Genomic DNA, 18089 nt, shown 5'->3' on the forward strand with positions numbered 1-18089 from the left:
GGTCGTAGAATTTGCCTCTAATCGTCGTCTTAATTGATCTTATTTTGGAGTGTTTTTGTTTGAATGACATGAAGCAAAGTTTTAGTTTTTGAGGGAATCGAGGATTTGCGTTCATTGCTATAAGAAATTGATTATGAATAAAGTGCCACGCTTCAAATTAAAACCCTCTGCTCTTCATAGAAGCCCAGATCCAATATTCAAAATAACTGATACTGTTTCAGGTTGAGATATTTCAGAGAGGTTGTACTTTTTCTTTGTACTGTATATGGCTCACTCTGAATACTGTAAGTTCACTCTCCTGACTGCTAATGTACTTTTAAGTGCCTTCTTTAATAAATTTGATACATTTACAATATGTGCCCGTGTTTGCGTGAGACTAAAGAAAACATGCCTACGAAAGGTGGAAAAGTTCACGAATGGCGCGTTTCCATCATGGTACAGTTCGGTTCATCAGATAAGTTCATCGACTTAGTGCAAGAAGCAAATATCGCTACACAAATGGATGGAGGTCTCAGGTTCTCAGTCATCTTCTGTGCTTAGTTATTTATGTTTGAAGGCGTTTAATCTAAGTTAATCTTCAGTTCATGATAGATGGAAGCAGCAGCGAAACGCTACCATGTCCACTGTGATGTTTTTTAACAAATTGAGCCTGTTTATCTTATTTTCTAAGTACTACTCGGCTTTAGTTTCCACTGCCAGCACTGTAACCTATATATTTTTTTGTTTTTCTGATGAAAATGACCAAAAATAAAAGTACATTTTCAAGTAGTTATATGGGAATCCTGGTTGTGTCTCCAATGAAGCTTCAAAGTAGCTGTGTGGGAAGACATTTTAAACAAATGATGTCTTATTTTTGTCTCACTGGTTCTCCGTTTCTTGTTTCCAACCACATTATTTTCAGTTGTGCTGTGCAGGCCTCGACTACTTCCTGCTGTATGTCACATTTGACACCTGCTGCTTTATGAAATTGTGGTCGCCAGCACCAGCACATAAAGAGGTGAAAATGTTTCTTCTTCTCAGCTGTTGGATTCTTGCAGGTAAGACGAATAAAATGTATATTATTTGCTTTTTGATATCTTTATACTCTACAGCAATGCTACTACAAAGCAGTATCTCACCTTTGTGTATGTTAAATATCTTTTGTCATGTTTAATGTTGCCTTTTACGATATTTATTGGGATTTTTTTTTTTTTTTTCAAATCAGGAATCATGGCAGTTGACCCAGCAAGGACATATTACCAAGCCACAAACAGCTCACTGTGTCTCCACGTTACAAAACCACCACCATATATGAGAAGTACGTGGATGTTCGGTAGTTACGTTATCGTCTCCGATTTAATATTCAACCCCCAATATCAAGAAAAAGTGGATTACCATCATGGAAACAAGACCCTGTGCATAAAAAACCTGACAAAGGCAGACACCGGCACCTATGCAATCAAAATCCAAGACATGACTTTTAAAGAAACAGAGGAGAACTACAGAGTCAATGTTCAAGGTAGGTTTCTCTTCAGATTGTGTTTGAATCTTCCATGTCTTAATGCTAAGACCTTTCTCTCAAACTTTCAGGGGTCGCCAAAGTGGATCATTTGCATTTTTGATTTGACAATTCCTGAATAAGTTATTTTTGCACCCAGGGAGCAATGGGGGAGAGCACTTAACCCTTCCAACCAGCAACCTTCCACTTATGAGCCTACTTCCTTTCCTCTTGGCCATGGTGCGCACCACTTACAGTATATTGATATATCTGACACAACGTTCCTGATTTCTCCAGGTTTCGGACCGGCACTAGGAAAAATTTCACTCTAAACATAACAATATTCAACTGTAAACTGTTTCAGCAGGAAGTGGCTGCACTTGGGTAGCAACTACTCCTTTTGCGCTATTTTTTCCTCCCTCATTTTGGACTCTTTAAACTTGAGTACTTCCATTTTCTGTCTTTCAATTTAGTCTTGATGTATATATTTCCTGGCTTGTCTTACTTTGAAGTTTCATTAGTCCCCTACTTCCTCTTTTACTTTGTATCTTGTCTTACATCCTGCCCTTGTCGTGTTCTCTGATTACCCACACCTGTTCCTGATTGAGTCCCTTGTCAGTGTCACTTCATCTCACTCCCAGCCTTGTGTTTGTTCCTTGTAAGTACTTTTGTTGCTACTGATGCTTGAAACAGAGACATAATGAAGTTGTTGAATGTTATTGCATAGTTGACTGAGACCACATGTTTTTTGCCTGCTGTATTTGCACTTTTAATACTTGATTTTTATCAGTGTTTGTGTTAAATGAGTGCTGCCCAAATTTCCTTACATTTACATCAATGATGGAATTTTTTCAGACACTTTGTTTGGTGGATTATTTCTTTGTTTTAACAGTACTTCTTGGCAATAAATCTCACAGTGTTTATTTCCCATTTGTAAGAAAAAGGCATTTCTGTGTGAGCAGCAGAGTTGAGTATGAGTGTTGTGCCCATGAAAAACTTCTCTGCCAATGCAGAGATTTTTTTAAAGTACCTCCGTACATTTTTTATTATTCTACTCATGACTTTTGTTTGGTGTCGTTTATTGGATAAGATAATTGAAGTTTAACAATGTAACTGTTTATTCACTGAACAAACACGGGCTTTAGTGGAAGAACCATACACGGCAGCATCTCCTTCAGTGGAAAAACAAGGGTCGTCATCATTAGAGGCAATCCCAAATCTGAACTCCATCCTCCAAGATGTTCCTCGCCCCCATAGAGCGGAGTTTATCAGAGACTACCTGCAGAATTTGGAAGGAGAGCGGATGAAATCTGACCTTGATCAATTGAACACTTGTGAGATCAGCTTGGATGTGCTGTTTGTGCCAGAGTGATCAACACAAACCCATTGGCTGACTGATGACAAATGTTGGTTGAAGTATGGGATGCCTTCCCACAGTGGTGTGTGACATGAGGAGGAGGTGCCAGGCTGTTTTGGACGTGGTTCCAATTTCCTTTTTTTGTTCGCCTTGGGCTATAACAAGTTCCCACCAAGGCCAGACCTGACCTCTGTGCAAAGTTTGAAAAATGTTATGCACAATAACCCTCTCAAAAATGACCGCAATGAATAATATCTGTTGCAGACGCTGTTCCGAGGCCCGTCATCGCCATGTCAGTGCTGCGATCGAACATGTCCGCACAATTCTGCAACTTTACAGTGAACTGCTCCGTCTGGGGTCGCTGGTTGTGGTCCATGTGTGACAAAGGTGGCTGCCACCCATCACAGAAGCTGTTCAGTGAGGTCAACATCACCGTCTCCATGAGCAACAGGGCCGTTGTCTGCAGTGGCAACAACCACGTCAGCACAAATCATGTTTCTGAAAACATGGCGACGATGTGTAAGTATCGACGTGTGGAGTTCTACTTATTTTCTGGATGTCTTAATAACTGAACAGTGGCGAAGCCCCGCAATGCATAAATCAGCATAGACTGTTTAAAAAAAAGTGCTGGTTTAGCTGGTGGACTGGTTGCTCTACGCTGGGTTTTCCAGAATTATCTTTCAAATACAGAATTAATCCTTATTTTATGTGATGGTTAGCAACCCTCGCTTATGATGTGTAGCTTCTGCGAGCGTCAAGTTGAAGTGGTGTTCCCACAGCGTAGGTGTGAAGTGAACATCAGTGGCTATACTTGCTAATATTAGCAAGCTATCAAAGAAAGAAAGAAAAGAAATACACACTTGATTCTGGGCTTTGATTCGTGTGTAGCTTCAGTTGTTGGCATGTTAGTGTGTATGTGTTTGACGTGTAGCTTCAATTGTTAGCATGTTAGTGTGTGTAGCTTCAATTGTTAGCATGTTAGTGTGTGTAGCTTCAGTCATTAGCATGTTAGTGTGTGTAGATTCAATTGTTGGCATGTTAGTGTGTGTGCTTCGTGTGTAGCTTCAGTCGTTAGCATGATAGTGTGTGTGTGTGTTTAATGTTTTGGTTTATTTTAGAAAACTAGAAAACCAAACTCCACTACTGTTTACGTGATTCTTTTTTTCTTCCCCCACCGTTGACATGTATGGGAAAAGACACATTTAATTATAGCTAATGTTGTGTTTTTAATGTCTTTGCAGGCTTCAGAAAAGATGACACCGAAAAAAGAGAGGCCATACTCACAAATGCGCTCCTCATAATTTCTGGAGCATGTGCTTGCTTCATAGTTCTGGTTTTTATAGTTTCTTATATAGTTAAGAAGCTTTGCTCAAAGTTTAAACTGAACCAGGTAAGCTAATTATTGATGTGTATATGTATGTATAGATATCTGTATATGTATGTATAGATATATGTGTATGTATGTGTGTGTGTGTGTGTGTGTGTGTGTGTGTATATATATATATATATACTGATGAAATTATATATCTTAAATTATGATTGATGATTATTATGTCCTCTGCAGGGTCCGTATTCCATGTAAATCTGCAATAATTGTCTGTCTGTTTTCAGAAATTTCCGAAGTTTTCCTGTCCTATTCTCCTGTCTTTACAATAAAATGTGTGTTTTTAAGGTGTTAACATTGTCTTTTTTTTGCTACTCAGCTTGAGGAACAGCCACAACATGAGCCCAGAACCTCGACCTCCTCATCCACTCCATCTGACGCCGCTTATGAAAACATCGATGACATAAACCCCATCCAAGACTCAAGATCCAGGACGAGTCAGAAAGTGGATACTGTCTATTGCTTTTCCATGCAGCCAATTAATGTGCCGGCTTCTCATGGAGGAGACGATGATAAAGGTACAAACGTGAAAAGCACTGGAGGTGCAACAGCGCCACAGTGTGTCGGCATGGAAGAAAAACAGCCCCCTGTGCAAATTTGCACAGTGTACAGTGAACTGCAAAAGCCCCGTAATCTGAAGCCACAGCACTGAAGTCTGAAGCCACTTACAACAAACTGTGCAGCTAATACGTCCACACGCCTTCAACTGATATTTGTGATGACTTTATCAGAGGATTAATCACATGCACTGAGGTCAGGAGCTGATGTGTGTGTGTGTGTGTGTGTTTGTATTTATATTTTTGTGAGGACCAAAAAAATTTACACCTGTGGGGACATTTTGTAACTAAAAAGGGCTTTTTCATGTTTAAGACCTTCTTTTAGAGTTATTTAGAATTGGGTTATGATTGGGGTAAGGGGCTATAAATGCCTTATGTCAAGGATGTGTCCTTACTAAGATATAAAAACAAGTGTTTGTGTGTGTGTGTGTGTGTGTGTTGGCACCACCTTAAGATGAAGTGAGAAACAGAGACCGATGGTTTTACTCCCTATTTGAGAGGGTGGCTTAGGGCTGAATAATGAATTGCAAATTTCAATCATGGCTTGCTGCAAGCTTCAATATTTACTAAAGCAAAATCAAAATAAATCATCCCTAGTGTGGCTGTTTGTTGTAATTATTATAATTATTAATGAGCTTTGGTTTGAGATGTTTTTTCATTTATAGAACATTAGTTTTGAGTTTGCTTTATTGTGTGTTTGTGTGTGTACATAGATATATAGAAGATATATTTTTTTAAATTATTTTATATTTGCTCTTTCTAAACAACAGAAATTCTAGATAAATATCAAACTGTTGTTTTCCCCAAAAAGTAGGACCTTTTTTTTTTTTTTTTTCCTCCAACGCTCCTCATTAGCCTAGATCCCTGATTGTGGCCCGATGAGGATTCGTTTTTGGTCTAGAATGCATTTTCAGGATTGTTTTATTAAATCAAATGTTAATGTTGTGAGACAGAGGTGTAGATATAGGGCTATAGACAAATACGTTTAACTGCTTACAAATTTTATCAGTGAAACTTTTACACCTTTTTATATAAACAAGCCACCATGTGTATCGTTGCATTCTTTTAGTACTATAGATGCACTTATGCCAACAACATTAACATTTCTCAATAAAAGAAAAATGACATAGTAATTTTACAATATTTTGTTCATGTTTTTGTTGCAGTTTTAAAAAAGGACCATATTTTGTATCACCTCAGGTGACCAGACCAGACAACGAGGGACGCCCGGTTAACAAAAAATGTGAAATGTTGATAGAAAGTCAATTTAACTTGAAAGATAAACACAGGATCGACTGTATGTTTGTAGTGTACAACTGGTGCTTCATAAAAAGGTTTATAGAACCCGTCCAAGGTTTAAAGGTATAACATAAGAAACAAGTAACTGCAGCCATCTTTTGTGGTTAGCTGTGGGCGACTGGACTTGCCTGAGTTAAGTTGAATACGTTTCACCTCTTTCATCCAAGTCTCTGCCTCTCAGGTGACACCCTAAGAACCCGTTTACACCTGCTGTCTGTATCTAGACCGGTATTGGCTTCAGGGGTTAAATACCTGGTTCTTCCCACTAGTTAGTCGGTACTAAAGAAGCCTCTTGGATGACTGCAGTCATAGTCTAAAAAGGTCCTTCTGCTGCTTCACCCATTTGTGGGTACTTTCCTTTTTCTTTGTTGTATTTTTCCGTCATTTTAGAAAAGCACAAATACGCAAAAGAGAAGAATTAGTCAAATACCGGTCCTCTGGGACAACACGCCATCAGCTTGCCATCATTTGTTTTTGAGATATTACCGTAGATGCAGGAGAAGAACAAGCTGTTTTAATGATACTTTTTGCGTTCTGGGACTGCACTGAGGATTCGAGCGTCGGGGGTCTCCGCTGAGTGGTCAAATTTCACGATGTTTGCTGTGATGCAGTAGTGTTTGCTGGGGAAGCTCATTTCAGGTCCCGTTACTGTACATAAATTCTTAAAATAAATTCTGCATATGAACAACTAGAACAAGGAAAGGCGATAATTAAAAAACTGTAAAACTGAAATGCTAAATTTATTTTATTTTACATTTTATGTGTACAAATGAAAATACCCTCGCAAACTGTGCGCCCGCCCATTTCTCCACTGAATCCCAGAGAAGCTGAGCCTCCGTGGGAGTGAAAACCCTTCGTTTGAGTGCCCTCAAACGAAGGGTTTGCTCGATATAAATAAAAAGTATGGGAAGGGGCCACGTGGTTGGTGTTGTGGTCAGACCCGAGTTTGCGACCCAGTCGAGACGAGGGCTTTTCTGCATAGTGAGTTTTCATGTTCTTCCCGTGTGTACGTGGGTTTTCTCCAGGTTCTCTGGTTTCCTCCCACAGTCCAAAAATATGCAGATTTGGGGATTAGGCAAATTGGATAAAAGTGGTAGAAGATGAATGGATTATAGATGGAGCTTTCAACGACGCGCAAATTTGCAGCACCATGTGACCTGAAAACGATAGCCTGAATGCAAGCGCTAATAGAGCCCAGAACTTTCTTTAGATAAACAAAGACAAAACCAAATTAATTCTCTTTCAGCGTTCTAGCTAATGCATGTTCGTGCATTACCCGTTACACTATGATTTGCGGCCGACGCGATATAATTGAAGACGTACGTTTTGACTGTATTTACTTATAATACTTATATAATGCCAGATCAAATGTGAAAAACTTTGTTTTTGGATATTGAGACAAACACTCAACCAAACGTCTTATACTGTTCAAATTTAACACGCAAAATCTGGTGTTCATGTACTACTACAACTGGTTTTTCTGAAAACTTGCAGTAAATTGTAAATATCTGCCAGATATTCTGTAAAAATGGGCCAAAGCACTTACTCACAGGACATCTGCAGCCCCTTTTTATGGTTCAAATGAGCAAACAAGTCCAGACAGACATTTTGAGGCTTAGGTGTTCAATGTGAAATTTAACACCTAAACCCGAACATCCTGTTTGTGTGACGTCTACTCACCATTTAGAGATGTGGTTTCACCACAGTCCACACTAATGCATACAACCAAATGAAAGCCACCTAATCTGATACAACAAGCCAAATTAAACAATATTAGAGGTTCATGAGTGATCCAAACGGACTCATATGGACTGGAAACTTGTGTGGTAAAAGTAAAGTAAACACGCCTGTGCATTACTGCGGTCAGATCTGCTCAAGACTTGTTCTGTGCAAAAGGGAAGGAAGCGCTCACAGCCCAGATTAGGTCAGAAGAAGAAGTCCAGCCTGTAGATGTTGTAATGATACTGCACTTCTGTTCCTCAAAGGAGATTAGCAGAGCGTCGGTTTTTGAACGTGAGGATGGAACAGACTTTGCTCTGCGTGCTGGGATTATTCTGTGAGTCGTTTTCCTTTCTCCGAGTCGCCCACTTATGCTTTAGTTTTAATCTTTTTTTTTTTGTCAGTTTGATCATGTCTGACTTTCTATTTTTCACTTAAAGCACTGAATCTTCTCTTCTACTGTGGACAAGCTAAAGGTAAGTCTCAACCTTTTCTTTTATTTGTGCTGATTTATTGATCTTTTGATACGCTATCTGTATCAATATGGGCTCCAATACTGATTTTCCAATACTTGGAACCTCGCCAGAGCAAGAACTAAAGAAAGTACCTGGTACCAGCTACTATGCTAGTGGAAACGCAACCCTTAAATGAGATTTAATTCACTTGATAAATTTGAAAAATTTTGTAGACCTAAACTAACAAAATTCTTTTGTTAAATTATTAAAATCTGTTGTTCCCACAACAAAAAATGCTAATTGTCTGTGTGGACTTTGGTGTGGGAGAGTGAATGGTTTACGAAATTAAGTCCATCCATCTAGGAAAGGCTGTCAAAAATGATTTTTGGTGATGATAAATGGCTTCAATCTGCTATGTTTTCAGTAGGGATATAAACCCGGAGTACCTGCCAATACTGATATCACAATTTAGTCCTTTAAAACGACATAATTCTCCAACTGTGTAACAAATATTCTTCTCCCATAAAGTATCGTATCGTTTGTGGGTTTAAGTTCATTTTGATATCGTACACAACCAGACTTAAAAATCCCGAACTATTCCGTTAATATTTGCATTATGTCATTTATATTTGGAGATAGACAAAAACCTTCAAATCAGTTTTTTAATCTTCCAACAGATTCACCTAAACTCTCTGTGTCGTCCATATGGCCAAATCACGGAGCATCAGTTATTCTGCACTGTGCTGCTGAACATCTGTCTGCAGACTGGAGGTTCTACTGGTACAAGCTTATTCCTGACATAGATAAAGCACACTTCTACGAATATGAGCTGCTCCCTGGAAGCACAAACGGGACCACACAGGATTACTACGTCGTCTATAACCACACATATACAGCAGGGTATGCATGCAGAGCAGGAAGAGCAGGAAGAGCAGGAAGAGGAAACCCAGTGCAGTACACGTCTTGGAGTTTTCGAAAGTTTGTCTGGTCCAGAGGTCAGTTTGTGTACTTGTTTATTTGCTTTCCCACTTCTCCTTGTTCCAATGATCATGACTTCAAAAGCAAGGATTTCACTATTTACATTCACAGAGTGGGAGTGAAGTATTATTTTGTGTGTCTGTGTTTCCGCACTTGCCAATTTGACCAACAGAGGCCGACAGCGTTGTGTGAAGCCTGCCATCTCTGATTGCCTTGTTATTCATGTTTTTGTTTTTCTTTCATTCCAACCTCAACAATATGATGTTGTGTCTGGTTGACCAATTAGTTAAACATTTTTTTTAAATACTTTATTAATCCCCTGAGGGAAATTATTCTCTGCATTTTGACCCATCCTAGAATTAGGAGCAGTGGGCTGCCACAGTGAGTAGCGCCCAGGGAGCAATGGGGGTTGGGTACCTTGCTCGGGGGTACCCCAGCCCTTTCGACCTGGTGGGGCCTTGAACTGGCGATCTTCCGGTTACAAGCCAAGTTCGCTTTTCCACTTGGCCACAGGCTGCCCTTAAAGCTGGGATAGGCAACATGTTTTTGGCATTAATGATTTAATTTCACAACATTGGAATGAATTTAATGACCAAAATCATTTTTTATGTTTCTGTTATGGTTAATATGTGTGGTAGTAGGGCCACATCTGATTTAAAAAAAAAAAAAAGTTTTAATCTCAGAATTTCTTAGAAAAAAAGTTATGTTTGTTTTTCAGAGTTTCAGTCACAACCGTCTCTCAGAGTGAGTCCTGACAAAGTTCAACACTTCAGGTCAGACCATGTGTCACTGACCTGTGAGGGAAACTCTGCACAGTGGACAGTGGTGAGGTTTCGTCAAGACGGTTTTAACAGTGAACGATGCTCCAAGTTCGGGGAATTGACTGGATCAACATGCATCACTAAGTTAAATCACAAAGATGCAGTGTACTGGTGTGAGTCCAAGTCAGGACAATTCAGCAGCGCTATCAACATCAGTGTATCAGGTGAGTTTCCTTCTTTAGATTAGTTCTGTGTACACCCAGTTTATATTCTGAATTTAAGTCGCAGGCGACAGTTTTACTCAGTTTTCTGCAAAATTTATGTGAATAAAACTTCACATTCTTTTGGTTGTACAGCTAAAGATATACTTTTTGCCTTTCCTTGTAATAACTTTTGGGTTCCCTCACAATAATACGCAATATAATGCCTACGCGATATCATAAAAATGGATTCAAACTATTCGACTTGAGCTTGAACATAACTTTAGAGCCTTTGAAGAACGTTTGTCGAACATGATGTTGGGAATAAAACTTCACGTTCATCCTTTTGGTCCTTTAGTCAAAGATATTCTACTTGAGAGTCCGCCACATCCTGTGGCCAAAGGAGCAGCTGTTACTCTTCGCTGCAAGCTGAAGACGGGGAACTTTGTTGCTGATGTTTTCTTCTATAAAAACAACAAAGTCGTCCAGAATGACACGAGATGGACGCTGACGATCCCTGCGATGTCAGAGTCACATGAAGGCTTTTACAGATGTGAGAGAAAATATTTTCTGTGGCTTCTGTTTTTTACTCAGACTTCACCACAGAGTTGGATTTCAGTAAAATGTAGGTATGATTTAAGCTTTTTTTATGTGACAATATCATCAAACAAATAACAGTGATTATTTTGTTACAGCTTTGTCCAAACCAGAAAGCTCTCCAGGTCATTTGCCTCTGATTGTTGGATTGGTTTGTGGAGTTTTAGTAATAATTCCTCTGCTGCTGTTTTTTTGCTACGGAACATCTAAAGGTGGGATGTTTTTCTTTTTAAAGTAATACAGGGCATAATTTTTAGATGACTGACATGGAGCAGTGCTTCAACTTTACACAAAACCATGTAATATATAATAATTACTGTATATTTTCCCCCACAGACCCAAATGGTAACAGGTTGGTAAAGGCACTCCATCGTTTCATCTCCATCATCACAGCAATTCCTAACACTGCGGCAGATATATACATACTGTAATAAGATTTTTATAGTGCATACTTATTTTTGAATGCATATTTTCAACAGTCAGACATTTGCCACCGACCAAACTGTCAATCAAGGCGAAAATCAACAGCAGGTGTACTCGACTCTTCTTCACGGTCAGGCTTCCTAGGTTTTCACAGCCATTTTCTTCAACCTGTCCTTCAACTGAAACGTAATTATAGGTTGTTTTGGCCTGAATACGACACTCGCACCAAACGAGCTCCTTGCGCGTCGTTCCATAATCTGGGTTGCGCAGTATACCAGGGCCTTAATGTGGGATTTGAATCTGTCAATCACATGAAAGTACAATGCTGTGACCACTAAGCTGTGACCACTGCAATTGGAAACCTCAACGAAGCTACTCGACGTCAACACATCCAAGGTACCTGCAGTTATTCATGGGTCGTAATTCCTGCATACGACACATACTTATCTTTCGTTGGAGGACAGTCCCCTTTTCTTTGTCCGGTTATTACATTTGTGAGAATAACATTTACACCCTGTGCTGTATTTGTAGGTGACGTTTGTATCTATGAAACAGTTGGAGGCTCTGGAAACACTGGGACTGGTACAGTATTTTCAATTTAGGCTCCTACATAGACTAATGTGATTGTGACACAGTGAGGTAGAGTGAGTCTTTTTTTTTGACCGTATCTACTTGATTCATAAATGTTATGATTGATTTATATTGTAATCTGGAAATGCAGTTTAAATGTTCACATTTTCTGCTGGGTTAATATTGTTATTTGAGATTTGGTTTTTGGGAAATTAAATTTAAAATGTTCTTTTTTTTCTCGCAGGACGCCATCATGATGGAGGGGAGGAGCTTGACTGCAACTATGTAAATCTAAATTTAGGTGCAGGTACAAGTATTCGCAATTATAGGCAAATTAGCAATGAGCAAATATTATGCTCGGTTAAGTAACCGTATAAATGTGTACATTAGCTTCCCAGGAAAGAGGCAAAATTGTCCAGATGGTGGCGCTGTAATTTAAGATTAAAAATGAAACACTGCAACTCAGATTGACTTAAAAATGTGACCCACAAGTCCAGCTCATAAAAAGCTTCTTGGACCATAAAAGACCCCCATGAACATTTATTTATGTCAGCTGGGATTGGCTTGGTAAACGCCGAGACGAACAGCCGTTCACTCTAATATTCAGAGTGTCAAATTAACCACTGCATGTTTGTGGAGTGTTGGAGGAAACCGGAGAACCCAAAGAGAACCCAAACGCACACAGGGATAACATGCAAAGTCCACACAGACAAAGGCCCTCACTCGAACCAGGATTCAAACCGACGACCTTCTAGATCTACTTTACCGTGTGGACCCTCTGTCGGTCTGTAGGTCATCACTGGACAAGGCTCATGATGTGCAAAGCTTGTTGATTAATTATTTTATTACCATCTCTTCTTTTTCTTTCAATAAAAATCTTTGTTTTTTAAAAAAAAAGAAAAAAAGGGGAAGGAAACACTTTTGGGTGCATTATTGTCAAGAGTCTTTCTCGCAGTTGCCATGTTTTGTTCAAAACAGTGCAAAAAGATTGCGCCACACAATTCAAAGAAGTGGAAATGACTGAAATAATTCTCAAAGCATGAAAATGCAATGAAAAATCCATGTATTTCTACGTACATGTAGATGAAAAGGGAGTTCTTTGGAACAATTATTAGATTTCATGGCTTTATTAACTATAAATGCAGGGAACCTTCTGTCTATTAATGGCATAACAGTACAACGGTTTGCTTGCTTCAAATTTGGCAGGTGACTTATTAAAGGCACCGGTGTGTGCAGTGCCGGCGTTGATGTCGTTTGGATGTGAGCTCATTATTCTCTAAGTATAATGAGCAATAGCAAATTTGATCTATATTTCTAAGACCAGAGATGATTGAGTTCATCATCACATCATATGGGATTGGTTATGAATTTTGAATATTAACATTTAATTAATTCTGGAATAATACATTCTTATTACACTTTGTTTGTCAAACTTCAATCGGGGCACCACTTCTCTCCTCTCCTTCTCAGAGGAGAACAATCGGTTCTGAATCAACCATTATTTCATAACCTCCAAAAACAGTCTCATAATTTAAGATGAATACCAATTTGGGTTAAGATTAATAAATAACTTAATAATTGGTAAATCACAACGCCACATCAATAGTATAAACCAAACCAGGTAAGCTGATTATTGATGTGTATGTCGGCATGTATATGTATGTATGTGTATATATATATATATATATATATTATACAGTATGTATATATATTATAGCATTGTGTTCAAGAAATTAATCCTTTGAATATATGGAATGAAACCTTGAATATATGGAATGAAACCTTGAATATATGGAATGAAACCTTGAATATATGGAATGAAACTTTGAATATATTGAATGAAACCTTGAATATATGGAATGAAACTCTGAATATATTGAATGAAACCTTGAATATATGGAATGAAACTCTGAATATATGGAATGAATCCTTGAATATATGGAATGAAACTCTGAATATATTGAATGAAACCTTGAATATATGGAATGAAACTCTGAATATATGGAATGAATCCTTGAATATATGGAATAAAACTCTGAATATATTGAATGAATCCTTGAATATATGGAATGAAACTCTGAATATATTGAATGAAACTCTGAATATATGGAATGAAACTTTGAATATATTGAATGAAACCTTGAATATATGGAATGAAACTCTGAATATATTGAATGAAACTCTGAATATATTGAATGAAACTTTGAATATATTGAATGAAACCTTGAATATATGGAATGAAACTCTGAATATATTGAATGAAACTCTGAATATATTGAATGAAACTTTGAATATATGAAATGAAACTTTGAATATATTGAATGAACCCTTGAATATATGGAATGAATCCTTGAATATATGGCATGAATCCTTGAATATATGGAATGAAACTCTGAATATATTGAATGAAACTCTGAATATATTGAATGAAACTTTGAATATATGAAATGAAACTTTGAATATATTGAATGAACCCTTGAATATATTGAATGAACCCTTGAATATATGGAATGAATCCTTGAATATATGGCATGAATCCTTGAATATATGGAATGAACCTCTGAATATATTGAATGAAACTTTGAATAAATGGAATGAAACATATGAAATATATTGGATATGTAAATATATTGGATATTGAGACATATTGACTCAACCAAATGTGTTATACAGTTCAAATTTAACACACAAAATCTGGTGTTCATATACAACTACAGTAGTTTTTCTAAAAAACTTTAATATGCAGTCAATAGTAAATATTATTGCGCTGTTCAGCTTGATTTGTGTGTGGGAGGTCTCTTCCTGTGACGGGACTCAGCGGCCGGCAGTCTGACCAATCATCGCATAGTACCTGCTTTTAAGCACGCTTGGAATGAGCAGGTACTAAAAATAGTACCTGGTACCAGGTACTAGGCTAGTGGAAACGCTACTCAAACTGTGCTGTGGCGAGGCGAGTAGAGCCGGTGGAAATGTGTCATTGTAGGCTTAGGTGTTAAATGTGAAATTTAACACCTAAACCCGAACATCCTGTTTGTGTGACTCCTACTCCACGTTTCACCACAGTCCACACTAATGCATACAACCAATTAAATCCCACCTAATCTAATACAACAAGCCAAATTAAACATTATTAGAGGTTCATGAGTGATCCAAACGGACTCATCTGGACTGGAAACTTGTGTGGTAAAAGTGACGTGAACACGGCTGTGCGTTACTGCGGTCAAATCTGCTCAAGACGTGTTTGTTCTGTGCAAAAGGGAAGGAAGTGCTCACAGCCCGGATAAACTCAGAAGAAGAAGAAGAAGTCCAGCTTTTAGATATTGTAATGATACTGCACTTCTGTTTCTCAAAGCTTCTTGGTTTCTCTTTGAACACGTTCAAGTTTGAGGAGAAATTTCCATCAGGAGATTAACACAGTGTCGGACGTGAGGATGGAACAGACTTTGCTCTGGGTGCTGGGATTATTCTGTGAGTCACTTTCTTTTTCCGAGTCGCTCACTTACGCTTTAGTTTTCATCGTTTTTATGTCAGTTTGATCATGTCTGACTTTCTATTTTTCACTTGAAGCACTGAATCTTCTCTTCTACTGTGGACAAGCTGAAGGTAAGTCTCAACCTTTTGACTTTTGACGATACACTATCTGTATCAATGTGGGCTCCAATACAGATTTTGGATTCATAAAATAGTTGATTCTGCGAATAATGAGCAGTGGTAATCTGGTAATCTCAGTCAAAGAGTATGAGGTTTAACCTTTACTTACTCAATTTTGATGTCAAAATGTTAAATTTTGAACTTCTTGAAGAGAATTGGTTTAAGACAAAATAAGACAAATGCTCCATTCAATTTTATTGTTTTAATCTGGCAAATGTTGCTTGGCTAGAATATTGAAAACTAGTTTGTTAACTTTCAGACTGTAATGTGCACTAAAACAAGGAAAAACAACAAGAAAGTGGACAAAACTGGCCAAAATCTAACAAAGTTGTTCTTATCACAATTAAAGAAATTCTGTCATGTGAGAAATATTCACTTAAATTAGATTAAATTCACTTAAAGAGACAAAGTTGGATTTTTTGTTTCTTAAATGGAGATTATTTTTCTATTGCAAAACAAGCCTGCCGAGAATCTTTCTTTCTTTCTTCTTTCTTTTTCCAAAAGATAAGCAAATTTCCCCATCTTATTTTACTTTAAGTACATGTTATGTTAGGTTTAGACTGAACATGCACTTATTCTTTATTTATTCTGTTTCTTTCTTGAGATTCTAAACTACAAATAAAGTTGTTGTTGGGAGAAGAAGAAGAATAACTCCTTGAGTTTCAACAGGGTTCTACACTCCTTGTGCTCAAACCCTAATAAAAGAACACGTTTCTTTAGCGTGTGGATTTGTTCCACTGTTTTTTTAATTGTATTTCAATTTTTAAAACATTTGCTTCTTTTGTTTTAGTTGTTCTGACCGTTGAACCAAACTGGTCAGTATTTTTCCATGGAGAGTCTGTCACCCTCATATGTGACGTGAAGGAAGGACAAGAGACAGACTGGTGGTATTCTTTCAACAGAGACGGTCAACGTTTTATCGTGTACAGTTCAAATAAGAAATATCAGATATACACACAATACATACAAACAGGACACTACTCTTGCACTGGTCGAAATAAACTCTCAAGTAATCAGGAGGAAAGTAATATGGTTCATCTAACAGTTTTAGGTAAGTGTCTATATTTAAACATTTATTTCATCTATGTGTATTTAAAGCTTAAAAGAGGGGAAATTGAAGTACAAAATATGTTAAAAATTAACAAAGGACAATGAATTGTACACTTTTTTGATCGTGAAACTATTCCAAATTGAACAGTGTACACACCTAAGGCATTGATTTTGGAAGGCAACAGTTCAACAGTGGGCGCTGTGATGTTGACCTGCTCTGTGAGCCCATCAACACCTGGCTGGGAATATTCCTGGTACAGCGGCACAAACGCCCAACCTCTGACTGCAGGGGGCACCATTTTCCACTCGAATGACAGAATCAGTGTCTCACAGGATGGACTTTACCGGTGCGCAGGAGGACGAGGAACTCCACGTTACTACACCGAGCACAGTGACACATTTGGTATGAGCAAACTTTTTTATTTTAAATGAAAACATTAAAAATGAAACTCTGCGTTTTGAGCTGTTGACACGTGTGTGTATTTGACCTTTTCTGCTGCTTTAATTGCAAGTTGCCATCACACCTGTTGTGAAGCTGAACCACAACTGGCCTGAGGTTTTCTACGGAGAGGAGACCAGGCTCACGTGTGAGATGAAGGGTGGAGAAAACGTCGTGTGGGAGTATGAGTGGATGAAACAGCAAGTTGTTCTTCCAGAAAACAAAAAGGAACATGTAGTTGTCCATGCTACAACATCAGACTACATGTGTAGGGCAGAAAGTACATATGGCCAAACACGGTGGAGTAAAGCTTTCAGACTGACAGTAATTGGTATGTTTTTGTTTTGCTGGATATAAAATTGTTTTTATTTAAGTGTAAGATAATGCATTAATAAGGGATCGCTCGGGAGAGGGACAGAGATAATCACCCTCACTGAAAATGAAATCATTAAAGAAAAGAACAAGTCTCACGAATCAAATCTACATCTGCTTAAGAACGTGTTTGCCACTTTGTCTCACTGTGATAGAGGCTGGGAAATTAAATTCATTAAATTCATTAAATCTCCCTCTCCCACACCAAGTTTCTGATCCACTGCTGCCTCCATTAGTAAGTTCTTATGTGTCCTTCAATAACTTCATAGCCTTTGTGACGGCCACATATTGCGACAACCACAAAACAATACATACATAACAACACTTGATACAAAACAAATGGGCAAAGGTTAAACCTTGCGACTTTAAGCTCTTCCTCGATGACCTTTGGTGACTCGACTTGGGCTTGAACTTAAATTTAGAGCCTTTGAAGAATGTTTGTCAAACCTGATATGAATAAAACTTCACATTCTTCCTTTTGGTTGTTTAGTCAAAGATATTCTACTTGAGAGTCCGACACATCCCGTGACTGAAGGAGCAGCTGTTACGCTTCGCTGCAAGCTGAAGACGGGGAACTTTGTTGCTAATGTTGTCTTCTATAAAAACGACAAAGTCGTCCAGAATGACATGAGATGGACGCTGACGATCCCTGCGGTGTCAGAGTCACATGAAGGCTTTTACAGATGTGAAGGAAAATATTCTCAGCGGACTCTGACTTCACTACAGAGTTGGATTTCAGTCAAATGTAGGTATGATTTAAGCTTTTTTTATGTGACAATATCATCACACGAATAATTTTT

General features: G+C 38.1%; 2 protein-coding genes across 5 annotated transcripts in view; both read left to right on the forward strand.

Annotated features, from left to right (window-relative positions):
- Positions 1-901: 901 nt before the first annotated feature.
- Positions 902-5376, forward strand: LOC122760143 (the record flags this gene model as incomplete). The annotated part of the gene is made up of 5 exons (XM_044015207.1): positions 902-1037; positions 1205-1498; positions 3099-3353; positions 4076-4224; positions 4538-5376. Coding segments are annotated over 5 exons (1167 nt in total), but the record flags the coding sequence as incomplete, so codon positions are not given.
- Positions 5377-7973: 2597 nt separating this feature from the next.
- Positions 7974-18089, forward strand: part of LOC122760142 (Fc receptor-like protein 4) — a 36018-nt gene continuing 25902 nt past the window's right edge. Inside the window, exons 1-6 of one of the 4 annotated variants that reach the window (XM_044015206.1) lie at positions 15059-15245; positions 15345-15380; positions 16219-16479; positions 16627-16881; positions 16991-17248; positions 17780-18034. In XM_044015206.1, coding sequence (XP_043871141.1) covers positions 15209-15245; positions 15345-15380; positions 16219-16479; positions 16627-16881; positions 16991-17248; positions 17780-18034 — 1102 coding nt within the window. In that variant the 5' untranslated portion in view covers positions 15059-15208. Of the gene's footprint in view, positions 8131-8233; positions 8270-15058; positions 15246-15344; positions 15381-16218; positions 16480-16626; positions 16882-16990; positions 17249-17779; positions 18035-18089 lie in introns of those variants that run through there. The other 3 variants (XM_044015202.1, XM_044015203.1, XM_044015201.1) reach the window with 3 other exon arrangements.

Source organism: Solea senegalensis, unplaced genomic scaffold (genome assembly GCF_019176455.1).
Source record: "Solea senegalensis isolate Sse05_10M unplaced genomic scaffold, IFAPA_SoseM_1 scf7180000013044, whole genome shotgun sequence".
NCBI lineage: Eukaryota > Metazoa > Chordata > Actinopteri > Pleuronectiformes > Soleidae > Solea > Solea senegalensis.